Here is a 27,916-nt window from a genome sequence, read left to right on the forward strand (position 1 = left end):
CAGTCAGTCACACAGTCACTCGATTCGCCCAGTCGACAGGTATATAAAATACGAAAATGGTGTTGTTTTAAAAGTATTATTTTGATACACTGTTTATAGTTCTGTTGGTAATGAATTGTTTTTGTTCTTGGTCTTTTGTTAGTGCAGTTAGTAGCAGTGTTACGAAATATTCGCGTCTTTAGAAGGTCCAATAAAATTATTATTGGACGCGATCTGATTTAATATGAACATTAACAACACCAAAGTTTGCCATTTATTGTACACTTTGCAGACGAATGACAACGCCTTCTCAAAAAGAAGGCAGAGACAGAAAGAGAAAGAGAGAAGAGGAGCTGCTAAATTTACCTCCAGCAAGCCAGCAGGTAAATTGTTTTCCAAAACATTTAGCAAGCAAGTTGTCACACTTTTTTCACAACTCTTGTGAAGTATGGTTCTTCTAAAAATATATAATTTATCATTATAAATGTAATTATAAACGTGTTGCATATAGCATAGCTGTGTGTGCCTGCTTGTGTGTGTGTTGTATAGCAGTAAAGTAATATCAGTAATAATGAAATTGCATTTATAATGCCTTCATTCAAGATGAGGCAGAGGGAGACTCAGAGAGTGAGGGAGAAAAAGGTTTTGCTGTGAAATTAAGAGATACTGAGATACAAAGAAAAACATGTAAAAAGTTCATGGTATTATCAGAGATGTGCATTCATAATTTATCATTAATATGTCTACAATAAAGACAGAAAATTATTATTATATAGTGCCTGGTGTCTTGTCTTTTATTTCGGTATTTTGTAACTGCCCTTTTTTTGTTTTGGGCCACTGCCCTATAAAATGTCTGTGCACGGTCCTGGACAGAATGATAGAGAAAGGCACAGCTTGGTGACTGCATTACCTTTGTTTCAACCACCCAAGCAGACCAAAGGTCAGTAACTTCTTTGAGGCTGACATTACAGACTCAAAGGTGGCCTCAGATAACTCTTCAAGGATCACAAAAAAGTCCCAAGGAGGAGCTCACCATCTGTAGATAGGCCTCAGTGTCTAGTGCCACACAAGAAGTGAGAAACCAGGGGATGCCTCCCCACAGAAGCTCAAACAATTCACATGTGGCTAGTGGAAATAGCAACCACATATGTGGCTATGTGGAAATAGCAACCAGATATACCTTAAGAGTAGCAAGGTTTCTTGGACAAACATTGATGATGATGATGTTCGTCAGTCATAGTCGAAGATGACCATGAAATCAAATCATGTAGAAGATTGGTTTCTGTGAGTCTGCTGATGGCTTGTTAGGGTGATCCTGGCATGAAAGTACCTGTTCGTGTATCGTGTGTTTGGTGGCGGATCTTGAAGTTCAATCTTGCAGATTTTGCGTCTTCTTCTTGGCATCTGCACACTTTGCTTCAGCCTCCTTTGTTGGTGGCGATGCAACAAGCAGTACGATCTTGTGCCAGGTCCTTCCAAAAATTTGAAGATATCCCCAGTGTCTTGAGGCACTTTCAGAAGCGCTTGCGTTGCCCACCTGTGTGTCACATTCCAGATGATAGCTCACCATACAGCCGTTGTTTTGGGAGTCATGCATTTGGCATGAATGTGATGTGGCCTACCCAGCAAACCTCTGACTTCTGAAGTAGGGTGTAGATAGAGGGAAGTTTAGTCCTGTTGAGTACTTTGGTGAGTAAAGGTTCATAAACTTTCTAAGGCAGGTCAAGTGAAAATAATTCAGCTTTTTGGCATGCCAAACATATACAGCCCATGTTTCACATGCATACAATAGGGTGGTGATGACTGCTGCACAGTAGACCTGTAGTTTGGTTGCAAGTCAGATACCTCTGCACTCCCAGACATTGTGTCGTGGTGGATGATTGTCATGAAGCATTTAGAGCATCAGAATTTGGCCATAATTTTCCAGAGACCCTCCCGCTGACAGTGTCAAAGGCCTTGGACAGGTCAACAAAGGTAATTTGTTCATCACCTTAGTGATCAGCACATTATGCCTGTCTGCCTTCCTGGTGATGACATAATCAATGAGGTGCCTATGTTTGGATCTAGGGTACATCGAGGTTGTTTTATTGTGGTTGGCTTGACAAGAAACTGTGTTGCTTATAAAAAGAGATTGTTAGTTATACATGCATGGAGGAGCAGTAATCCACTGCTGTTACACTTGCCCACGTCATTACTACCAATAACACTACTCCAGGTTTGGTGATCGTTAACAACCCTAGCATTGAAGTCTCCAAAGATGCAGAGTTTATTTCCTTTGGGGACACTTGAGGTCAGAGTGTCTAGTTCTTGGAAGACTTTGTCCTTGTCATCATCTGGGTTAATCATCATGATTGTTGCTTGTTTTTTCACTACAGGTACTTGCATTGTCATGAGGCAATTACTCATTCCTTTTGGCATGCTTGTAAGATTATGGATCAGTTTGGTTTTGATCTCAGATCCTACACCATCTTCTCTACGCTCACTGACACTGTGACCACTCCAAAAGAACGTGTAACCACCCTTGTCATCTGTGAGTTGCCCTTCCTCTGCTAGTCATGTCTCAGCCAGTGCTGCAATGTCCATGCTGTAGCATTCTAGCTCACAAGCTACAACAGCTGTGCGCCTTTCCGGTCTATTAGCCACTGGATTATCAAGGAGAGTATGCACATTTCATGTCATGTGAGTGAGTGTAGTCACCTTTTTCTTGTTTGTTTTGACCACCAAACATGATCCCAGCTAGCCACGGTGAACTAGCTCCTTAATGGTCAAACAGTCAATTTTTAGGGCACCTTTTCTAGCCCCTTCTTCAGTCTTCAGAGGTGAGCAGTGCGATCCTGAAAAGGGCTGCTCAGTCACTCTGGGTGTTGCCGGGTTCCACCGCTGCTTCAGCCAATGAAAGATGAGCTCTGATTCACCTGTTTGTGGGTCTGTGCAGCTGCCAGTCTATCCACACCTGCTACATCATCGCTCACCCATTGCCACAGGACATTATGTAGACTTCAACTACAGATGTGATGTCATGACTTGTGCATGACTAGTTTAAAGTGGGGAGGACTTGCATAGCATCATCCATACTCTCTCATCCAGGATCATCTGAATCCAGTGGCAAGACAAAGTTGAGACTTCTGGAAATGGCTCTGGATGCAAGAGTTGCCAGAAAACCTGGTGGAGTACAGCAAGTAACCACCTACGAGGTCCACTCCCCATCTGTCAGGGTTGTCTCCCTTAGCCTTTTGCTATCTCTAGCACTCAGTGAGACAGTGAGACTATTTATCCCATAGCTGGGGGTCGTGGGCATCAGGGCATATCCACACACTGGTGGGACTGGCATGCCACACATTTAGGGGCAGACCTCCTCCAAGTCCCTCATAGTTCTGCCTGTGGCCACAAGGTGCCCAGTTGCCCATGTATTGAGAATGGTGACACACTATGTAGGGCCTGGTGATGAAGAGGCAATATACTAGCAAGGGAGGACTTAATTCATTTGCCTCACAGGAGCAGAGTTATCAAACAAAAGGCATGCAGATGAGGCATTGGCCATGTTTGTGCTATGGCATTTAGCCCCCATGGAGCTGGAGGTATGACCACTTCTTTGGTCATCTAGCTTAGAATGAACAGCCTCTTTTTACTCATTTGGCCAATCTAAATAAAGCTTGGCCACAGCATGAGACACAACCTCAAGCAGCTCCTCAAATGTAGTGGATTGAGGGAGCTACTCTGCTGATGCACTCGCATACATGCCAACATCTGACTGCTCAGTGCCGGATGAAGACAACATTGGGTCCTTGTTTGGATTAGAAGAGATCACGGATTAAGCTTCTGAATCCAGTATGGACCCCTCTAAGTCGGAGGAGAAGGCGAAAGATACCCTTCTCAAGCTCTGCCTCTGCCAACTCATTTTGCAAACCCCATGATCAAAGCCCCCACGCCACTTTGGCAAATGCGGGACCAAGACACAGGTTAAAGATTCTGAATTGCTTAGATTTATCAATGGAAGAATTCAAGAATTCACACAAAATTTACAGACAATTCACAAAAATAAACAATGGACAAACGAACATAAGGGGGACAATATACAGCTCCTGAAGCACTGTAGCCATATTTTCAAAGGCATAACAACAAAGCAGCTGGGGTGCCAATGTCTGCAGCTCACAAGAGCAAGAAATAAGCTATTTTGGCTACTATTAAGATACTGGGGTTAAAGGCCATTATATTTTCTAAAAACTCTCTATAAAAATGTCATCAGTTCATATGCTCCACAAGTAAGGTGTGTGATGGAGAAGAAAGAAGATTTTTGGAGTGAGTTTGATAAAGTGTCGGAGAGTGTATCCAAGGAAGAAAGAGTGGTGATTGGAGCAGACTTCAATGGGCACACTGGTGAAGGGAACAAAAGGAATGTGGAAGGACAAATGGTGGTAGATTTAGCAAAAATTTTGGAAATGGTGGTGGTGAATACATATATTAAGAAGAAGGAGGAGTACAAGGTGATGTGTAAGAGCAGAGAAAGGTGCACACAGGTGGACTATGTCCTATGCATGAGATGCAACCTGAGCAAGAGTGAAGCAAGGACTGAATCCAGGATCAGAAGGTGGAAGCAGATGGAAGAAGATTGCTGTATGAAATTCAGGGGATGGCACAGGTGCTGGGAGATGATGAAGGGGTGCTGGAAAATTGGGCAACTACTGCAGAAGAAATGAGGGAGAGAGCTAGGAAGGTACTAGGTGAGACATCTGGACAGGGGAAGGAAGACAAAGAAACTTGGTGCTGGATAGAGGAAGTACAGGAAAGCATAAGGAGAAAGAGGCTGGCGGAAAGGAAAACCAGATTGTTTAACAAAATCTTGAAAAGTGAGTTGATGCTTGTACTGATTTTTAAGAATAAGGGAGACATACAGAGGCAGTTGATTAGCCACACCATAAAGGTATGGGAAAGAATAGTGGAGGCTAGTCTGAGAGGAGAGGTGATTATCTGTGAGCAGCAATATGGTTTCATGCCAAGGAAGAGCACTACAGATGCTATGATTGCTTTGAGAGTGTTGATGGAGAAGAATAGAGTAGGTCATAAGGAGTTGCATTGTGTGTACAACAGAGTGCCGATGGAGGAGTTGTGGTATTGTATGAGGAATTTAGGAGTGTGGGATATGTATGAGGACTGTGTGACAGTGATGATGTGTGCGGTAAGAATGACGGACTGGTTCAACATGGAATTAAGATTGCATCACAGTATCAGCTCTTAGCCTTTTATTGTTTGCAATATAGTTTACAAACAGAGAATTTGTTTTTTTCACGATTTGATTTCTGCCTAATCATTTGTTACTCTCCACTGAAATCAGAAAAATATCTAAAATAAGAATATCTATCTGTTTCCAAACAAAACACATCTCAGTATATATAGAATGTGTGTATTCTACTGAAATAAAAAAGTATCTTAAATAAGAATATCTAATAAATAAATAAATACACAATATACACAGATGAGGCATAACATTAAGACCACCGGCCTAATATTGTGTTGGTCCCCTTTTGCTGCCAAAACAGCCCTGACCCACTGAGGCATGGACTCCACTAGATCCATAAAGGTGTGCTGTGGTAGCTGAAACCAAGATGTTAGCAGCAGTCCTTAGACTTAAAGGATACTTACAGGACCTGAAGGATACTTACAGGATTTACAAGGACTTACAAGACTTAAAGGATGATCTGTTTTCAATGAAGGCAGTATGCTTTGTTAAACTAGTATTATGACAGATTTTCTAAAGCCTGGAAAAAATTTACTCAGCTTTTGAATGGTAGGATACAGGAATATAAGAGAATATGTATGCAGGGCAGTTATTACACTCAAAATTCAATGAAATAAAAGTGAATCTTTGTGTTGGTGTCTAGTATATTTGTTACCAAATGCCTGTGCAAATAGAGAATACATTTATTATGGCTATGATAAAGCTAGAAAAGTGCTTCAGAAAGACAGATGTTACAAAGATTTTATTTAATACGAAAATAATAAATTTTATGTTGTGCAATAGGCTTATAGACATGTCCAGTTGCAGTATTTCCCCATTCATGCAAAAAAAAAAAAAAAAAAAGGAAGACGTGTAGTAATGAGGCTGGAATATGGAAATTTGTGTCTGAAAGGACAAACAAATCACAATGACGTGCATTAGCAGAAGATCTTTTTTGCATCTATTTATTTGTTGGCTTTCTACTACTCTACATAACACCTTTCAGATCAGAGCTCAAACACAGCATAGCCAGAGATGAAGACTTCTCACGTTGTACTTTTCTTGCCAGCTCTTATAGGAGCAACAACATGCCTGTTACTGAGAAAACATATTTTTGTGAACATACCTTTGAATTGGCTCAAGGCTCAGACACACTGCAGAGAAAACTACGTAGACCTTACGACTGTTGACAGCCCAGAGGAAATAGGCAGATTCAAAACTGATATAAAAGATTATCTTTCTATTCGAAGCTGGACCGGACTTGCCAAGAGGCCAGATCAGATGGACTACAGTTATTGGTCTGATGGAACTGTAGTAGGATATGTCCCATGGGAAGCTGGTAAACCAGATGGCGGGACAACTCAAAACTGTGTTACTATAGAAAATGTTGCGTTAAATGATTATTTTTGTGATCAGACTAAACCATTTGTATGCTACGCTTGGCAGCCTGCACTAGTCATGGTGCAAGATCTGATGACCTGGTATGAGGCACTACTACACTGCAGAACACAGTACACTGACCTGATAAGCCTGAGCACAGGAACAGATATCTTCGCAGTCAACAACAAAATCGGGAACTTTCTGAACGTTACATTGTGGACAGGTCTGAACTTTTTGGATGGCTCACGGTTTTGGGTGAACAAAGAGCCTGTGGTGAACCCATACTCACTGCCTTCATGTCCCATCCAACCTTTCCGTTGTGGAGCTAAAGTTGGAGTTGATGAACACTTGAAGAACACAGACTGCATGACGAAGATGATCTTCATATGCTACCACATGTAAGGGTACGTCAGTTACTACTACCAGTTGCACTAAATGTCAGAAAGCAAAGCAATAATTTGGTATAAACTGTTGGCATTTACCATTCATACATTATAGAGTATTGTTGACTGACTATGCAATTAGTAATTTTAGACTAATTATGTATATACCATCAAAATGCAACAAAAATAAAATGTCTTTTGTATTTATCTCTCGCAAGGTGAAGTGACTGACACCAATCAAGATGAGGAAGAAAAAAGAGAGATTTATTATGTCCACTTAAATTCTAAATCTGTGTGTGTGTGTGTTTGTGTGAGAGAGAGTGAGCAGCAAATTTATAGCAAATGTTTCCTAATATATATATATATATATATATATATATATATATATATATATATATATATATATTTCTGTAATCTAGAGTAAATCATATTAATATGTTGTAAATGCTGCTTGGTTATTAGACACTATATATTTTATATTATAATAAAACTCTGTCTGTAAGTCTGTAAGGGTAAGAAGGTTAAGATACATTAGTGTTAGAAATGTAGAATAAAATTGACAGTAATGCCTTGAACCATTATTGTTTACAGTAATTATTTATACCCTACATGAAAAATGCATACAATTACAAAGACTGAATTAGTTCCTGTCCTCACTTACGTTATAATCACGATAACCAGTCATTCCCTCACCATCCCCCTCACACACACACACACACACACACAAAAATTGTCCTGTTTGCACGCATATGTCACTTTACACTTTATATTGATGCTGTTTACATGTTAACTTTAATATTTGCACTCACTGTCAACACTGTTCTTTTGCACAGAATCACTCACTGTCAACACTGTTCTTTTGCACAGAATCACTCACTGTCAACACTGTTCTTTTGCACAGAATCACTCACTGTCAACACTGTTCTTTTGCACAGAATCACTCACTGTCAACACTGTTCTTTTGCACAGAATCACTCACTGTCAACGCTGTTCTTTTGCACAGAATCACTCACTGTCAACACTGTTCTTTTGCATAGAATCACTCACTGTCAACACTGTTCTTTTGCACAGAATCACTCACTGTCAACACTGTTCTTTTGCACAGAATCACTCACTGTCAACACTGTTCTTTTGCACAGAATTACTCACTGTCAACACTGTTCTTTTGCACAGAATCACTCAGTCAACACTGTTCTTTTGCACAGAATCACTCACTGTCAACACTGTTCTTTTGCACAGAATCACTCACTGTCAACACTGTTCTTTTGCACAGAATCACTCACTGTCAACACTGTTCTTTTGCACAGAATCACTCACTGTCAACGCTGTTCTTTTGCACAGAATCACTCAGTCAACACTGTTCTTTTGCACAGAATCACTCACTGTCAACACTGTTCTTTTGCACAGAATCACTCACTGTCAACACTGTTCTTTTGCACAGAATCACTCACTGTCAACACTGTTCTTTTGCACAGAATCACTCACTGTCAACGCTGTTCTTTTGCACAGAATCACTCACTGTCAACACTGTTCTTTTGCACAGAGTCGATCTATATGTTGTTTGTCTGCACTGTCTTGTCTTGTCATCCTGTGCACTTCTGTTGTATGTCTAGTTTAAAGATTTCACCTTAAGTATAGTTTAGTTTTATCTCTATGTTTAGCTCTATGTTTGTCTGCATCACTGTACTTTGTCTTTGTTCTGTGTAGCACCTCTGGTCTAGGAGGAACGTTGTTTCATTTCACTGTGTACTGCATCAGCTATATATGGTTGAAGTGACAATAAAGCTTCTTTGACTTTGACTTTCTTATCGCTCTCTCTCTCTCTCTCTCTCTCTCTCTGTGTGTGTCTCACTGGCTCTGTTTCTTTCTCTCTCGAGTGGAAGGTGTCTCTCTACACCTTCTATAAATGTTAAATAAGTGAGCACAGTAATATTAACATATACAATAATTCATAGTACAGCCGGAACTACATTCTCAGCCTCGCTGTTTTATGAAAACATGTAAAAATCTTTTAAACTTTACCATTAATCACAGTCCATATGTCTACAGACATATACCAGTTCTACATTTCTGTGATTCCAAATACAGGAGTAAAGTCTAGTTCTTCTGCAACTTTAGGCAAATTTGAAACGGAAGTGGTGCAGCAGGGTGACCAAGATGAGGAAGAGCTCCATGTGAGCCAAAGACAAAGACATGCACAAGAACCTGCACATGCAGATAGTGCTCTTACCCAAATCAGTTCATGTACAACACTCACCTGCTCTTTAGTAGACAAATTAACTTGGACACTGTAGACTCATGGAGTAATGCAGCTATGGTAATCATAAAAGACCCTTGATGCTCAATAAACAATCTATCAAGTACTATCTGAGATTATTTTATACAGTTGTGGAAAATTATTGATTCCTAATCACTGTGGTGTCACAAACAATGTAGGCAGGTTTCTCTCAGAGTTTCTTCTTCATGTTGTCTTTGAATTGCTCATTAAGGGACTAAACCTATATCTACATTAATATTTCTGTACAGCTGCTTTGTGATAATGTCTATTGTCAAAAGCACTATAAAAAATAAAATAAAATTTAATTTAATTGAGTTAACCTAAACTTTTACTTTTCTTGCTTTTTAGAGAATGTTACCTTACTTTCACATTCTAAGTAGTAGCTTAAGACCTTAAAATATTACTAATAATTTATAACTTTTTATAAAAATGCACAATTTTAGCAGTACAAATAATACAAGAAATATGCCTATAAATAAATGAATAAATCCATACATCCATATATTCATATACATTCATATATTTTGGCTTTCATTTGTAAACTATAAGTTCTTAAAATACCTTCAACACGGCAACCTTGATGTGTCACAACACCAATATCAAGACTTCATTATATCCAATACAAACATTTACAACAAATAATTGTCTAATGACAACTGCAATTAATAACATGGGCTCTGCAATTAAAAACACAGTAAAACTTCTTTCACACACAGATAGATATCCTCAGCTGGATCTTTAGGTGTCAGAACTGAAACGAATTCTAAAATCCACATGTGCATGCATACAAATTGCATGTTTTTATTAGTGCAAGTATGTGGAATGGTTTAGGCAACCTACAACATAAGCCGACTTCTTTTAGCACACTTATAGATACAGCCACTATAGTATAGTACTTGCTTTACAAATTTTAATTTATTACATGAGATTTTCTGTGTTTTCTGTGTGTGTAGAGATGCTGTAAAGTGTTTGTGTGTGTGTGTTGGTGTGTGTGTGTCTTTCAGGGGTTCTTAAGGCGAGCCATTCCAGGGTTAATAAAGGAGAAGTTCTTGAACATAGTCTGGTCCACGCTGTTGATGAGGGTCCGATCGGCACAGGACAGTCGAGGCTTCTCGTTAATGAACTCCTTATCAAAGTTACTGCAGTCACTGGGTGATTTCTATAAACACAGAGTAACAGTGCATTAACATTTGTGCTATCCATTTCTGTTCATGTTCTATTCAAAAAAAATAAAATAAATAAAAGCATGATAGAGTAAACTGTGTAACAGTGTGCCTGCACCCTCCATATAATATAATAATATAATATATATATATATATATATATATATATATATATATATATATATATATATATATATATAATATAAAATATAAAATATAATAATATAGGCAACACCGGTTTCTACTTTAATTAAAAACAGCAGTCAGTGGCTAAATGGGAAATGTCAGGAAGTGCAGCAAATAATAAATGATGCAACATTCATATGATATGACAGTAGACGAGACATATAGACAATAAGTGCAAAGAAGTGTAACATGCTCATTCATCCAGTGTATATATAAGAGCACTTTGACAAAGCAGTTTGCCCTGTAGGCAAATAGTTCAGAATTGAGGTATGAGTCAGTAACTGTGTTTAGTTGACAAGTATTGAGTGCTCATGATGGCTGATGTCAATACAATTGGTCTATAAAGTTCTGTTCAGTTCTCTTGTCTTGTCCTTGATGATGCTACTTCCCTGATATTTCGCTTACTAAAGAGCCTGAAACAACATCATCGTGCTTCAGTGACAGTGATGGTTGGGTGAAGGGAGTGTGGAAGGTGGTAGATGCGATTACAGACTATGCAATGTAGATATCAATGGGGGAAGCGCTGTGAACCGTGGCCTTTTAGTAGGAGATTTTTGACTGACTGAGCAAGTGACTAGTGACTAAGCACCAAATGATGGACTCATTTAACCCAACATCCAACTCCATCTTCTGAACAGAACTATGTAACTATCTCAGAGTCTTAAGCTTACCACAGTGGGTTTAAATGGTGGCTCTATTTGCCGCTTTTCCAGTGCATTCCAGTCAGTGTCTCTGAAGAAAGGATGTTGTCGAATATTTCCCTTCACACCCAGTCTCCGCTCTGGCTCCCGAACGAAAAGCTATAAAGAAACCCATCAACAAAAAACAATCAGAGGGTCATTTCACCTATCTTCCACCACTTGTGGCAAATAACTGTGGCATGGTTGATGGTGAATAATGGGTTGGTTGAAGTCACACAGATCCCCATTTTCCCCATTACCCCAACATTAATTCAAGCTCTTTACCACGATTTTTATACATTGTGCTGCTGCCACATGATTAACTGATAAGATAACTGCTTAAATAAATGTGCAGGTGCTTTCACATACAATCCCATCATTTCAATGAATATTAATTAACCAATTACCAATACTTTTCATAGAATTATTTCTTAAACATCTAAAATTATATAGTACTTCAAATCATATTTCATAAACACATTATTAGTAACAGTTAAGTAACAAAAAAGTAATACCTTAATGAGAATGTCTCGTGCGTCTCTGGTCAGCCAGCGCGGGTAACAAGGGTCATCAGTGCGAATGGACTGGAACAGTTCCTCCTCGTCATGCCCATGGAACGGTGACTGACCGATCAACATCTCATACAGAAGGACTCCAAATGACCACCAGTCCACAGAGGTGCTATATTTCTGCCCAAGCAAAATCTAAAACAGGGCAGAGTAAGCAGTGTTTATTTGTTGTCTTTAATGTTACCTGTCGTGGATGTGCATTATTATTCCAGACAAACTGACCACACCTGTTTTAACTTAATTGACTATTAGGTATAATGTCTGTTTCACTGGGATTAAAAAAGCAGCTGTAATGTCAATTTAATAATAAAGCTGAATATATAATGATATAATTTATTTTTATATTGTCATTTTATTTTCATAATATGACATGTCCAAGTACCATATTAATACACACATTAACAATCTCAGTGGTAGAGCAACAAAGGCATTCTAGACAATTCTGTGCTTACAGTTTTCTAGAATGACTGTTGATGGTCAGGTGTCCACAAACTGGTCAGGTGGTATATCTATCGTAAGTGTTCATGTTCTAATCAAAACTATTAACAATATATAAACACTATTAGTGGCAAGTGATCAGTGCTTCACCTCAGGTGCAATGTAATCTGGAGTTCCACAGAAGGTGGAGGTCCGAGCTTCCCCCAACATGTTCTCCTTACACATCCCGAAGTCGGCAATCTTAATGTGACCATCGATATCCAGCAGAATATTATCCAACTTCAGATCCCTGCAGAAAAATAACATCATGCTAATTCCTTGTACATAGATCAATCTGATTTGATTATGACATGTGACCATGTGTATTGTGATTACCGGTACACGATGCCTCTTAAATGTAGAAACTGCAGACCACAGACGATCTCAGCAGCATAGAACCTACAATATTGGTGAGAGAGAGTAAAGAAGAGATGAAAAATAATTATGGGGAATAGTGAATTTCTTTTCCTAAGTGTCTTTGTGTATGTATAGAATCAGCATGATTGTCTCACGTGGAGCGCGGGAGATCAAATCTGTGGCAAGCCTGGATGTGGAACATTAAATCTCCTCCATTTAGATACTCCATCACGAAGAACAGATTTTCCTAGGTGGAATATCCCCAAAAACAAATATTTAAACACACAGTGATATGTATATATATATATATATATATATATATATATATATATATATATATATATATATATATATATATATATATATATATAGAGAGAGAGAGAGAGAGAGAGAGAGAGAGAGAGAGCTGTATGTCTGTATGTCTAGGTTTTACCTTGGTCTGAAAGGTGCAGTAGAGATGTGTGAGGAAGGGATGTTCCCAGGCAAGAGACAGAACTCTCCTCTCGACCATAGTGCACTCCACATCATCGTCCATCAGGACCACATCTTTCTTTAGAGCCTTCACTGCAAAGAACTTCCCTGTGGTTTTCAACTCAGCTAGAAATACCTATGAAAACATGCACACACACATCGAATGTAGATGCAACATTGAACTGAATTCCTTTTTTTTTTTTTTACTAAATATCAGTGAAACTCTCTTCAATAAAATCTTTGTGTCTATATACCTACCTTGCCAAAGCTGCCCTTTCCCAGCATTTTGTGCAGGGTAAAGTCGTCCAGGGAGACTTTGTGGTGCTCTTTGTGTGGGACAGCGTACAGCGGCTCTGAATCTTCACTGGGCCTGAGACTGTCACCCTCTAACGGTGTATTCCAGGCTATACCCTGATGCTCTGAAAGTGGCACAAGAATAGAGATTGAGAGTACTTTTGCTGCACTACACCACAAAGTAAATACACGACAAAGTGATTCACATCATCACACCTTTCCTCAAATTTCACCTTTCCTTTTTTTTGTGTTAGAGTTCTCATTATTCATTTTTATAGAAATAGCTAGACCATGGTATGTTTATTCTCCAAAAAAATTCCAGAAGTCACTATTATTTATTGTAATTGCTATTATACTAATTTACTATTGTAATTATTAGTTTTAATTCAGTTTACTTAACTGAAGCTACAAACAGGTCACCCAGATTATAAATATATTATTTAAAAAAAAGTGACACGCATATGCTTAGGCAAGTTTTCCCAAATAATATGTTTAGAAATAATAAACTAAACTGAAAAGAAAAGAAGTATGAAGAACTCCTAAAATTAGTGTAATTTACTTTCTGAATGAAAGCAAGTTGAAAAGAAATCTTTCACTTGACATTAAAACACTAAATGGCTAAATCCTGAAGCATGAGTACATAATTAAGATGACCTGTTCTAATATTTTATTATTCAGAATGATTTGAAAAGCTCAGAATTCAACTTCCTCTTACACATCATTTCTTTTTTGGCTTGTGGTCATCAGTGATTTCAGAATGAGGGAGCTCATATGTGTTGATATTACGATTATATGTTAAAATTCTGTGATGGTAGATAAACCGTTTCACTAAGCCATGTGCATTCTTAGAATAGAAGAAAAGTACGATGGTACTGGAGTATTGGGGATTCAGATTCAGACTACACAATATAAAAAAATATGCCATGAGTAGATCTCCTAAAGAGAAAATACAGAAGCTGGACATACAAATGGAAAAAAAAAGAAGAGAGAAACACTTCAGTTTGTTGTTCAAGCTCAGTAAATAGATGGAAACTTGTCACACATCAAGATCTCAGTACTGAACCTCCTCCGGTTTCTCTTCCTTTGTAGATTCCTAATCTTCATAATATATAAATGTGTTGTCTCATCTGCTAGAAAATAGATTGCATTGTATTACAAAAAAAAAAAACAGATGTAGGTTACCGTATTTTCAAGTGGGAGTAAAGTTGTGTAATAGTAGGCTGCTTGTGTAATCTAGGCCGTGTAAAGTACACTGAAAGTCGTACTGTGTGTAGTTGTGTATCTGACCACTTGAGGGGAGTGTCTCTCTACCATGGGGCTAACAGTCTAAAATTCGGTTTTGAATCAAATAAGCAAAGATTTAATAAAGTGGCAAGCAAATTTTTGTATGTTTCCTGTTTTTATTTCTAGCTTCTGTGTAGTTCCTGTCTCTGCCGTACACATGCTGTTGATTATCATATTGGTTATCTTGGTTAATGGTGTGCCGTAGCACTGATGATCAGTTTCCTGTCATTTGTGTGTTACCTTTGCGTGGCAGCGGTGGTGCTGGAGAAGGAGTTAAGGCATGGGTTGGTAGAGATGGAACAAAGCTTGATGGCTCTCTGACAACTCCGGCTTGTCCTATACCTACGGGTCCCTCACGCCCGATTATATCATTATCTCTGGAGCTCCGGGCCTGTGAGACACACCCGTAAACACAATATGTATATTTATTCATAAATTTATACACAATATATAATTAGTTATTTATATTTTAGGTGTATTTTTAAGGCTGTGTAAAAAAAATATGTCGATGAAAATGATTATAGAGTTCAACCTGTTGAGTGCTCTCAATCATAGCCAGAGCCTCGGCCATGAGCTTCTGGTTGACACCACAGAGGTTTGCCACTTTCTTTTGACATTTGTGATGAACGTTCATGCCACATTCTGTATAGAAAATATATATATATATATATACGCGATGACAGAATAACAAGGCTCACAAACTTTTCTCATTTCTTCTGCTTATACATACAAATTTCCTTACATTTTTATGGAATTTTTTTCTTCTTTCCTTTAAAGAGTCCATATAAAAGTAAGTTTGGATAAAATTTAAACATATTCCTTGTCCATTCCTAAGAGGAATGCCTTTGGAGCGATAGAGCAACAGAACTCAAATTTAACTTTACAAGACAGAATGCTACAATTCACAACATACTCTGAATCAAAATAAGAAGATTGTCTTCATTTGGACAATGTACATAAATTCTGCTTATAAATACCACTGATCATTTAGCTGAAGTTAAGCTCTACTGTTTGTGCACTTGTTCGGTATTGCTATAAAATCTAAAGAGATGTCTACTGCTAAATTGTGAAAACAGCAAGATTTCTTGTGTCCTCTTAGTTACACATGACTTATGACTTTGTACTGTAGTGTGACATGATCTCTCACCTTCACATTTGAGGCCTTGGCGTGCCAATCCCCATAGCAGTGTACCACAATGCTCACAGAAGGTCGGGCTTTTATAGTTATACACCTTAAACCGGTGTGGCATGTCGATTTTGAAACGCTCTTTATGGATCTGAAGCAGACACAGATTTAGTCCTGAGATTCAGTCAAAATGATACACGCATAGAAAAGCTCGTGTATATAGTGCATATTGTGTACTTATACCACAGCACTGACTGAAATATGATGGTGATGTTTTGATTGATTTTCAGCATGGTTCTGACAATAGTTCCAGCTCTAATTTAAATGCTAGATAAAGTGTTTGTTCTAACACAGTAACAGCTCGTGCACAGGGATTTGTTTAGCGAGTGCTCTGCATAATCAAAGACTAATGATAAATTATTTTAAAAGTGTTTACAAAAATGAATAATCATCAATGTGAAAAAGCTATTTGTTAAGAGACATTTATGAAGGGAGTCTATGGGTTGAACAGAGTCTATGGTCACCACATTTTCCACCACAGAAAGGTTTTAAGTTGGTGGCTCTAACAGTTAAGGGTCTGAGTTACTAATCTAAAGGTCAGGGGTTTAAGCCACAGCACTGCCAGACCTCTTACGCTGGGATATGCAAAGTAAAGTATTTCACTGTATATGTGACAAATAAAAACTTCTTCTTCTTTTATTTATATATTTTTTGTTTTGTTAAGTTGTTATTAGGAAAGAGAATGACTGTTTAAAGCTGCTATAAAGAAATGTAACTCATCTCACAGATGTTCCATAATATTACCAATAAATGGTTAAAGTGCAGGACTTGTCAATCATAAATAAATAATAAATTGCAATCACTGGAAAATTGCTGTGGTGTAAGAGGACTAAAACACTCCTGTTACAGGAAAATAAAGCAAATTCACATTCACGAGCCGTACACACACACACACACACACACACACACCACCCCAGCATGGGTTATTTTCCTATTACAGCACACTACATCACATTTTATTCCATACACACTTTTCCTTCCTCTAAAACCACTCTTAGTTGCAAACACATGATACTACAACGAGAACTGCAAATAACTGTGACTTCATTTTACAGGATGTGAAACAAAATTAATCAACAGTCCACAGCTTTGCTATTCATGTACCATTAAGGGAGCTGTGGATGCATCTGACTGAAGACTGAAGTCTTAATAAACAAGCAGAATAATGAAGTGAATGTATGGAGGAATTACCATTGTTTCTTTGCTGTTAATGGCTGAGCCTGTACATTTAGCGATCACTTTGTCAATGCACTTCTTATGGATGGCGGCGTTGCATTCTAAAGAAGATTATAGAAAAAGAAAGGGAGAGAAAAGGAGTTATGAAAAGAGAATGTTTATGAAAGCCTGTTAAAATACTGAAAGTTATGTGTGCTCTGTAAATGCAGAAAGTTCTGTATACTCACGTCGGCATTGATATCCCTGTTTATTCAGACCCCTGTGAGAGAGAGAGAGAAAGAGACAGAGAGCAGGTTATTACTGCTAATAAACATCCTTCTGTTTTTTATTGTTATTTATTGAAGCATGAATCGTCATTCAAGTACTTTCTCACTAAATTGCAGATCATCATTTATTATAAACAAATTTTACCATTGTTAACAATCCAATAAAGTTTATTAACTCAGTGAAATCACCTATTCTGTGCTAAGATCTTCCACATTCAGGGTTTAATGAACTGGTGTCAGTTACTACTAACCAGTTATTTAACATACAATAAATCATTTAACTTTGAACTTCATTTTTCTTCATTACAGTGTTCTATCACATGCCATGAACTGAACATGTGAAAATAAAAACATAATAGGTAACCCAGATAACAGGGGAAAAACATTTCTGTCTATACTGGAGAGATGCTAGCAAATCACACTTTCTCTTCAACCCCATGTTTACTCCATTCTGAAGGTGTTTACACATGCTATTTCCTTTACTTCAGCCGTATTTCCTATTATTAAGCTGTCCATTGCAGCTGTAAGCTATTCCATTAAAAAAATTCTAATGATGATGTATTTTATGATTATATTGATACAGACATTGATACAGGATAAGCTTTCTGTGCAGTAAGATTTAGGATTCACAGCTGTGTTCTTCTAACTTTGTGGCAGCAGTCTGGGGCCATACCAGACAAACTCCTTGCAGACTGAGCAGAAGGTGGGTTGTGGGAAAAAAGTGGCCGTGAACTCGTGACATTTCACCATGTGCACTTTGGCCTGTTTGATCGCACCACGACGTTGATGCAGCGCAAACACACCCTCTCTCTCACGCTCAGGCTCTCCATCTCCATCTCCCTCACCATGTCCCGCATCTAAACCCAAAAACATACATATACACACATGGAGGGCTTGAGAATAGAAATATACCTAGACACAATCAGTAGTGGGGGTAAGGTGGTTAAGTGTTGCAAAATAAGACTAGATTAGATTTTTACATGTAACAATGTCAGCAGCTTTCAAACCATTTACAATATAATTTTTTCCAGTAGACATTAATGCCTTCAATGTTTAAAATGCCTTCTGTGCTCTGTAGTGAATGAACTTGATCTTATAATAGGTTAATAAACTATCGATCTTAATTAAATAAGCCAAGCAAGTATTTATACAATCTGTATTTAAGAGTAAACAAAGTACCGAGAAAATTTGTTGAATTCATGAACTTAGTGATCTTAGGGCTGTATGTGGCTGAAGGAGATGACAGATACAGTCAAGCTCCATTTTGTGCCTTATACACAAACAGAAGAATCTTAAAATCAAGTTTAATCAGAAGCCATAGAAATAAGAGAATTATGATCCCTCTTCTTTGTTCCTCCTAACTGTCCGGCTGCCACATTTGCTTCTTTTTTTGAGTTGCTTCTGTAGTAGATGTAGTCAGTATACAGCCATCAATACTTATTCAGATTATTCTCACCCACCCTATGTGTATATATATATATATATATATATATATATATATATATGTGTATAGGCAAGTGTGTGTATGTACAGAAATGGTGTGTGGCAGAGAGACTCACCCTTTTTCTCCAAGAAATAGCGTGCTTCCATCAACAGACGACCCTGTGGCTTTAGTTCCACCTTTATTAACACAGGAGCGTTGTATTCAAAAGAAAAAGCAATGTTCAATCCATCAACCCATTCATGAGTTGCAATTAAATCAGCCACTGATTAACATCAAATATATTATTTACAAAAATGTAAAAATCATTAACGCTACCTCTTTGACACACACACACACAAAAAAAATCTAGAATTATCTTGCTAAAGTATTTTTTCTCGGAAATGCATTCACAAAATATTAATGTTTTTCTTCTTTAAACTATTCACAGAACTGCGAAGGGAAAAAACATGATCTCAGTCACTCATTAGTATGACAAATTTGACCTTTTGTTAGCATTTCAATTGTCATCTCACACACACACACACACACACACACACACTTACCCAGATCTCAAGCTTGCCATTCTCCTTTTTGCAACGGGAAGCGAGTGTGTCCAGCTGAACTGTAGCCTCTGTCTTCAACTCAGCTGTTTTGTCTTTCACCACCACATGCATCACTCTCCCTCTGTGAACATGGGCATCGAATGTGCTGCTCCACGGAGGGTACATAGTGGGCCTCTTCTGCTTATACACCTGACCCTTTTCTGAAGAAAACACATACGTACACACAGTAAATCAGCACAGCAGTGTGGTGGTGTATTTGTTATAACAGTACTCTGTATTACAGTTCACTTATTATTTGAAGGCCAGTCTTTGGATTTGCAAGGAGAAGACAAACGGTTATAAGAATAATCTGTCTTACACAATGAGCATGTCTTGTATTTATTTAGTTTGTACATTCAAATACACAGCTTATGTGAAATTCTAAGAACTAAACATCATAATTGTATCCATGACAGATCCAGGGTTCCTGGTTCGATCCTTAGCTTAGGTTACTGTCTGTGAGGAATTTTATGTATGCTCTTGTCATGTCTTTGTGGGTTTACTCTGGGTTCTCCAGTTTCCTCTTACCTTCTAACAACATGGGAATACAGGAGCTGAATTGGCTCTGTGTGTGTGTGTGGGTGCTGTCCTTCAATTTTGCAGTTACTGCAGATGAAGTGAGGTAGAAATTAAAATTTAGGCCGTATGAGCTGTCAAGGTATGTGGGTCACCTGCGATTTTCATGTGCAATAGTCTCTAGAGTTAATGCAACATCATGAAAAAGTAAACACCCAGAGTACAGCAGTTCTGTGGGCAGAGAGAGAGAGATCAGAGGAGAGTGACTAAAGTGGTTTGAGCTGACAGGAAGGGAGCTGAAATACACACTCTTTACACCTGTGGTGAGCAGAAAAGCATGTTCACAACACTCATAAATAAATTTCCACAAGGGCCAACGATTCTGCACAGCAGGGTATGATGATGGTTTAGTAAACACTGATCAGAATCACAGATCACAGATATTAATCGTCTGTCTCTCAATATGACTGAAACACAGTATTAAAATGTGGGAAAGTAATGCATTTAACACTCATGTTAGTCATGTAATTATTTTCCAACAAATATAAATAAAGAGCAGCCTCTTAATCAATTATTATGGAATATTCTCAACCCAGGAATGACAATTGAAGTGTTTGGCAATGCTACACCACCTGATACATTCAACACACACTACTACACTGTTGCCCACTGCTGTTGCAACTAGTTAATAACATTTGCTCGGTGTTGCTTCTATTGATCCCTTGTCATTGATTAATAGTGACCAAAATACAAACAAATTATCAGCAGCGAATAATTATCTAAACTGTACAAAGTGATGAAACGTCAGTAGGTGTAGCTTGTGACGAGAATAAATTCTTTATGGCACTTTCTACAAATTTAGGTGAGACTTTAGGCGTAAAAGATATACACAGCTTGTGTTGTGTGGCATACGTTTTGCACTTGTCATGCACTAACAGGAAATACATGTACAACATACAGAATAATAAATGTGACTGTCAGTCCAAATAGAATGTAGCAGGTGGAAGTGTGTGGTTTAGCGTGGGCGTGAACTGAGAGGGAGGTGTGTGGGTATGAGCTAGAGGGGTAATGACTAGATTATGTCACAAATATATTTATTTGATCCCTTTCTTTGTTCCTCTCTTGATTTTTCTCCCTAAGCACTGAGCTGAGCATGTGTGTGTGTGTGTGTGTGTGTGTGTGTGTGTGTTTTGTACATGGCAGTGAAAAGCAAAAGTCAAACCAAAAGCAGTAAACGAGCTACAAATCTGCAATGTGATTTGGCTTGATTTAGAGTCTGTCTACCAAGGCAAAAGCATGAGCACAAGCCTTGTGTATTCTCCTTTATTCAGTCCCATTGTGTAGCATTTTAAAATGCAGGAAGATGACACGGAAGAATTCAAACCCCACGTATATTTGGTACGTTAAATGTTTATTTTTCTAGTCATTTTGCAAAAATTAATAGCTTTAGGTCTGTTGGAATAAGTATATACAGCTTTGCACACTGTTTAGCTGTAATTTCTTCCCTCTGTTATTACTATTGCAAGCAGATTTTCAGCAGCGGGTTGTTCTTATGAGTGTAAATACTTTCACAAGGTACTACTCCTTTCTGATATAATGCACATGGGCAATGAGCTTTTGTCTTTATTTTTTTGAGATCTTTGATAAATTGATGTTTATAATAGTTATTTGTGCCACAGTTACTTGTTTCAATGTATAAACAGTTCTATACTGTTATGTTCGTTTATTTCTAATCACTTGTTCAAACTTTCACATCTGGATCTGTTTAATGTTTAAAATGTCTTATTCTTGATGTACAGCTTTCATTCTTTCTTTCTTGATTAATTCAACAACACGCTGTAATTGAATCCTGATGCTTATTTCTACAAACCTGATCTGTAGAAATCGGAGTAAGAGTTGACTATTTTCATACTTGCAAATATTTGCTTTTAAATGCTAATTAAAAATGTTCAGTTCCAGTCACTGTGCCAGATGTTTATTTGTCTGGTTAAGACATGAATATAATATATTGAATATAACAATTAATGTTTTAATTAGAGATCAGTAAGAAGGGATGAGCATGATGGTGCAGTGTTAGCATTGCCCTTGCACAGATCCTGGGTCTCGGATTCAATCCTCCTGGTTCTCCAGTCTCCTCCCACCTTCTAACTGCATGGCAATACAGTAGGCAAACTGTCTATCCTAAATTGCACCAAAGTGTTAGTAAGGGTGTGAATGGTTCACTCAATGGTGCATCCTGTCCAGGGTGTGTCCCTTAACGTACAGCCAGTGTTTGCTGGGATTGGCTACTGATTCTTTACAAAACTGATAAAACAGTTACTGGAGATGAAATATGATTTTAGATTTAGGCCACATTTCACAACAAACTCTAGAGTTTATACAGAATAAAAAAAACCCAGCAACATAAAGTTGCTGTGTTCATCAGTTCTGTGTGCAACACCTAGTTGTTGAGAGAGCTCACAGGAGAAAGATCAGACTAGTTTGATCAGACAGGAAGGCAAGAGTGTAAGTGTAATAAGCACTCCTTACCACCATGGTAAAAAAAAAAGCATTTGAGAATTCACACCACATACCTTGAGGTGAATAGGCTAGAAGAAAAAAAAAGGGAGAAGACCTCAGCAGTTTCAACTAATGTCAGCCAAAAATGATATGAATCCATAGCCATGCCTTGTATCAACAGTACAAGCTGGTGGTGTAATGGGGTGGGGACTGTGTTCCAATTTTGGCATATATATATATATATATATATATATATATATTTGGCCTGCTTATTGTTGCTGTGTATCCTTCATATAGTAACTTTTAGCAAATAATGATTAAACAAAGTACACATCATCTCAACATATTAACTGGGAACATGAACTTGACACTGAGTTTAGAGTACTTGTGGCCTCTCCAGTCACTAGACCTAAATCCAGAAGATCACTTTTGGTATGTGGAAGAACAGGAGCTTCACAGCGGAAATGTATGGCTGATGAATCTAAAATTACAATCATATCAACATGGTCCAAATGTCATGGAATCCATGTCATGGTATGGAAATTTTTAAAAACTTTACCCATGCCAATAGGGTTTAATATAAAAGCAGCACTTTACAGAGTAACACCAAAAGACACAATCTCCTCTCACTTTTCAGACACACTTTCATTCTTTCTCACATGCAAACACAAACAAACACATGCCCCCGTATACTAAATTTAACATTTCCCTATCAGTCTGATATCATAGGTTTCCTGCCACGTGGCTTGTCACAACATCAAAACAAATACCAACATGCTGAGCCTGACCTACTCGGACTTACAGGGGAATTTCCCAAGCTTAGGAGTCCCTCTGAGTCTCACTAATATGGAATATTTCCTTATCTGCTGTTGCTACTCAGCTAATCTGCTTGTTTAGCCAAATATTTTATGGCATATTGAACTCAGTATGAGTATTTCTAGTGTGTTCAGTTTCATGATTTATCCACAGTTTTAGCTACAGCTTTACAGGTTATGTAAATGCTTTCTATATATACAATTTATTTATTCACAAAGCATTGCTATCTGGAAAAAAATGCGAAGGTGGATACAAGTAAAGAAAATTTATTTTAAAAAGTGCAAACCAGTAACTAAAACTGCAAACATGCAAGAACCACAAAACAAGGCAAAAAATAAGGACTGTGGTGCACAACAATCACCATAGCAACAACATCTTGACAAAGAAATGCACAGAAACTAGAACTTAAATAGGAGTGCTTGTGAGGAGTAACATGAAACAGGTGTAAGTGCTCAGTAAACTGTCAAATGACCTGCTGGGGATGATGGGTAATGTAGTTCCGCGCCAATTTCCAGATAACCACGACAAATGGGGATTGACATGTTTTTGCACAAATGTTGTTGGTAAAGAGTTGCGCTACCACAAGTTGCCAAAACAGTTTCATTGCTCCTTCGAAGAACATGTACAAGTCTCTGGAGCTGTACTGGATGGATGGATGAACACCATTCTCTCCAACGATATTCTCTCAAATGGTATTCAGGTGACAGAGATTGTCTACCAAAATGTCACACAGGTGTTCAACTGGGTTGAGATCATGTGACTGTCATAGAAACTCTAGAGTCTGTTTCTGAGATACTCAAATCAACCTGCCTGGCACAACCAGATAACCATGATATGGTCAAAGTCACTTACATTACATTTTTCTCCCTGTTTTGTTGTTTGATGTGAAAACTGGATAAGTTTGGATGAGCAAGTGTTCAGGCGTTCTTATTAAAGTAGCTTGAGAGTATATTATTATAATATCCAATAACCCTGACAAATGGGGATTGACATGTTTTTCCACAAGTCAGCCTTTCATGTGTGGCAGTATAATTAGATTAAATTTGGCAAAAGTTAAGTCATGAGATATTACAATTATAAGACCATGATAGTTATTTTCATTGTTTTGCTATAAAAAGCATTCCACTGTTTTAAACATTTTTATATCAATTTCTTGATAAAGGTCAAATACATACATATAGATAGATAGATAGATAGATAGATAGATAGATAGATAGATAGATAGATAGATAGATAGATAGATAGATAGATAGATAGATAGATAGATAGACAGATAATTATAAAATAATAACAAATAAAGGAAGTAATCTGTGTTTCGTACATATTTTAGAATTTGAAACTAAACTTGAAACTACTTCTTTATTGTTCCCCATTCCCCCAATCGGTCATTTGCTAATTTCCACCCACAATCTAATTTTTAGCATCACATGACAGCTATGTGTCAGCAATGATGAAGCCTAACCTATGCTTCCTAAGAGGGATGTGAAGCCAGCTACTGCATCTTTTCACACCTACATCACAGGACACACTTTGAGGAAACAGACTATCTATCTATCTATCTATCTATCTATCTATCTATCTATCTATCTATCTATCTATCTGTCTATCTGTCTATCTATCTATCTATCTATCTATCTATCTATCTATCTATCTATCTATCTATCTATCTATCTATCTATCATCTTCCACAATATATGAGCTCATAGACACAGACGACTGGTTAGTACCACACTTATCACTAATAAGAAAGAGAGCAATCACTGTTAAAATCCAGTATCATTGGAAAGTGGTCATATAATATCAAGTAGAAAACAGAAAACCAACAGAATGCTTTGGCTGGCTCAGGCATAAACTACTGTTGCAGGTGGATTATAGAACTGAAAATAGGCTATGAAACAGAAACGAGTTAAACCCAGGTCTATTCAGTCAGTTACAAGGGCAAGCTCTTTATATGTGCTGCAAAAAAACAACAGAAACAAAAAAGTACTGCCATTCATTTACTCTGATTCTCTAATTTTCTGAGTTCTCTATTTTTTTTAGCTTATTAATTTTATTATGTTTTATGGCAGAGACACATTCTTTCATTCTTTTATTTAAAAAAATCCTGTGTGTACAGTATGTGTGTACATATTACTTATTATTATAAAAAATGTATGTATGCAATTTGGATTCATACTGAATCTACATACATTGACAAATGAAAGGAAAAAGCAAAAAACTGTGCCGTGGTAAAGTGTTGCGATACCACAAGATGCCAAAACAGCTTCATTGCTCCTTGGAAAAACTTGTACAAGTCTCTGGAGCTGTCCTGGATGGATGTATGAACATCATTTTCTAAGATATTCCCTCAGCTAGTGTGTTCAGGTGATGGAGTTTGACAGAGCTTGTCTAGAAAATCTCACACAGGTGTTCAACTGGGTTGAGATCATGTGACTGCCTAAACTCTAGAGACTGTCTGCATTAAAAATCCCAAGAGAGCTGTTTCTGAGATCATATCACCCTGCCTGGCACAACCAGATAACCATGATATGGTCAAAGTCACTTACATTACATTTTCCCCCTGTTTTGATGTGAAAACTGGATAAGTTAGGATGACCTATTAAAGTGGCCTGAGATTATTGTAATACCCATTAAACCACTCAGTGACCCCTTGCACCCGGGAAATCAGTGTATACTTCCTTGTATTAGGTTCAAAACTTGAACACACACACACATACCCTTTGACATAATTATCAATGCATCTATATCTATCTGTAATGCGCTGTTGATAAATCTAACCCTACAATCTAAACCCTAACCATAGCTGACCATAGTTCTGAAAACTATTGATCGCAAAGCTATATTTATGTACACACATGCCCAAACACACACACACACACACACACAGTCGTACCTGTCTCAACAGCCTCCTTCATGTAGACCGCACAGTATGGGTTTAGCACCTCTTCATGGTAAGCGAGTCCCGGGTCCATCTCGAAGCTGGAGAAGCCAATTCTCAGAAACGGAGACATGATCTCACCACACTCAGTCTCTCTCTATAGAGTTAAACTTCAGCACCGGTGTATTTTGACAAATTCCTTTAGCAGGGCAAAGCACAGCACTGCCCTTTCAAACAATCTTGACAATGCCAGTAAAGTCCATTCCTGGATTTATGTAACACAGAAAGATTCCAGCAGAAGATGATGGTCTTTTTCAAACAACTTCTTAATACAGTAACACCTACAAGAGTGTGTGTGGGAGCATCTGTGTGCACGTGTGTATTTCTGAGCTCGGAGAACGGCGACCCCTCTAAGAGTAACTCTTCTGCTGGACTGGGAGTGAGTGTGGGTGTGTGTATGTGTGTAAAGGGTTAGGAAATGTCAGCTTCTGATCCGCCTCTGTGCCCTTCTGTGTTGGGTAGAGTTGTGTGGAGAAAGGGATGGTCGGAGCACTGAGGAGTAGCTCCTCAGATCTCGATCCACCTTCTTTATCTGCAGAGAAGCCTGAAAAGCGGGAAAATAGATTCAGTGGTGCAGTAGACTTTTATTATTTTAATAATAAATTACTTTTATTATTATTTTATTAGATTATTTTTTTTAACCAACATAGCACATTGCTCAAAAAGCATATTCTAACTAAATCAATATCAGATGTTAGTTGTTTAAAAGATGTGTATTCACTGAGTACATTACTTCATATTAAATGGTTTGTGAACAGGACATTTATATAGACTTCAATTTCATACAATCAAAAACTGATTTGCTTCATTTTTATATAAAGTGTACGCTTACACTGTATAGGAATAAACCATTATGAAGCAGATCCTATGATATGTTATACTGTATCATAGTCTACATATATATGAAATTATGGCAGGAATATCTACATACAATATGATCTACTAAATATCAAGAGCTAGAAAGTGGCCTAGCTAAATGAAGCAAAAGCAAAAGTGAAAAGTCTATAGATCTCCTACACTTAATTCCTAGAAAGTGGATTTTTAAAATATAGTAAAAAATAAAAATACACAAGTTGAAAATCTATAGAATGTGTATAGAGCTGCAAAGCAACAGTAATCATAAACTCTAAACATGTACTTTAGAGCTAGTTTAGAACTGTAGCCTTGCGGGTTGTTGAATGTTTACACTGCACTGTACAAAATAAGTGTTGCCATTTGCTCTGTATAATAGTTCAGGTTTTTGATTCAGTCAAATTGTTCTCATAATGTTTACCTTATACAAATAAAGGAGGAGTCTCAAGTATTAAAATATGATGTGATGTGTCACAAACTGCAGTTTGTATCAACCTATGAACTTTTATTATAATCAGATTGATAGTGAACAAATAATTCAATAATTATTGAATAAGACATTATTTTAGTAAAGATCAAAACCTGAAATGACAACAAACACATTGATTAAAAGGCCAGGGAACAGAGCCTTCAGTCACAGATCCTGACTTTATAATGGAGTGAACTGAACTCTGAGGTCTCTTCATTACTTTTGAGATGCTCTTGTATCCATAGATGGCATTTTTTAATCGCTCACATTACTTCATTTTGACTTGTTCTTTGGATGGTGACTAGAACACTGACAAAGCTCACAAAAAGTCAGTCATTTATGTTGGAGCTTAAAACAGCTCATCCAAAATTTACTTATCTATGAATTTCCCAGTAGAGTGAGTCAAGTGTCGTACATTTAGTCTAATAGACTAAAGAGTCTAGTCGTACATTTACAT

General features: G+C 37.6%; 2 protein-coding genes and 1 long non-coding RNA gene across 6 annotated transcripts in view; 2 read left to right on the forward strand and 1 right to left on the reverse strand.

Annotated features, from left to right (window-relative positions):
• On the forward strand, window positions 1-10,373 carry LOC131370432 (uncharacterized). The gene is made up of 3 exons (XR_009207414.1): window positions 1-39; window positions 272-362; window positions 10,240-10,373. It is a non-coding gene; the product is annotated as an uncharacterized LOC131370432 (long non-coding RNA).
• LOC131370431 (putative C-type lectin domain family 20 member A) lies at window positions 6,165-7,329 on the forward strand. 2 transcript variants are annotated; one of them, XM_058417772.1, is made up of 2 exons: window positions 6,165-6,972; window positions 7,176-7,316. In XM_058417772.1, the coding sequence occupies exons 1-2, from the start codon at window positions 6,230-6,232 to the stop codon at window positions 7,177-7,179; spliced, it is 747 nt and encodes a 248-aa protein (XP_058273755.1). In that variant the 5' UTR covers window positions 6,165-6,229; the 3' UTR covers window positions 7,180-7,316. The 2 variants fall into 2 exon arrangements, with proteins under 2 accessions (XP_058273755.1, XP_058273754.1); XM_058417771.1 differs by having other exon boundaries at window positions 6,166-6,978; window positions 7,176-7,329.
• The window catches only part of prkcq (protein kinase C, theta), a 24,695-nt gene continuing 6,514 nt past the window's right edge, over window positions 9,736-27,916 (reverse strand). For all 3 annotated transcript variants that reach the window (XM_058417769.1, XM_058417770.1, XM_058417768.1), the window contains 17 exons: window positions 26,094-26,682; window positions 19,331-19,530; window positions 18,904-18,964; window positions 18,018-18,201; window positions 17,306-17,337; window positions 17,094-17,179; window positions 15,864-15,993; window positions 15,249-15,358; window positions 14,957-15,107; window positions 13,397-13,557; window positions 13,101-13,274; window positions 12,823-12,914; window positions 12,647-12,709; window positions 12,422-12,560; window positions 11,780-11,968; window positions 11,256-11,384; window positions 9,736-10,394 (listed from right to left, as the gene is read on the reverse strand). In XM_058417769.1, the coding sequence (XP_058273752.1) occupies window positions 10,236-10,394; window positions 11,256-11,384; window positions 11,780-11,968; window positions 12,422-12,560; window positions 12,647-12,709; window positions 12,823-12,914; window positions 13,101-13,274; window positions 13,397-13,557; window positions 14,957-15,107; window positions 15,249-15,358; window positions 15,864-15,993; window positions 17,094-17,179; window positions 17,306-17,337; window positions 18,018-18,201; window positions 18,904-18,964; window positions 19,331-19,530; window positions 26,094-26,211 (2,178 nt within the window). In that variant the 5' untranslated portion in view covers window positions 26,212-26,682 and the 3' untranslated portion in view covers window positions 9,736-10,235. The remainder of the gene's footprint in view (window positions 10,395-11,255; window positions 11,385-11,779; window positions 11,969-12,421; window positions 12,561-12,646; window positions 12,710-12,822; window positions 12,915-13,100; window positions 13,275-13,396; window positions 13,558-14,956; window positions 15,108-15,248; window positions 15,359-15,863; window positions 15,994-17,093; window positions 17,180-17,305; window positions 17,338-18,017; window positions 18,202-18,903; window positions 18,965-19,330; window positions 19,531-26,093; window positions 26,683-27,916) is intronic.

This window comes from Hemibagrus wyckioides, linkage group LG19 (assembly GCF_019097595.1).
Source record: "Hemibagrus wyckioides isolate EC202008001 linkage group LG19, SWU_Hwy_1.0, whole genome shotgun sequence".
Lineage (NCBI taxonomy): Eukaryota > Metazoa > Chordata > Actinopteri > Siluriformes > Bagridae > Hemibagrus > Hemibagrus wyckioides.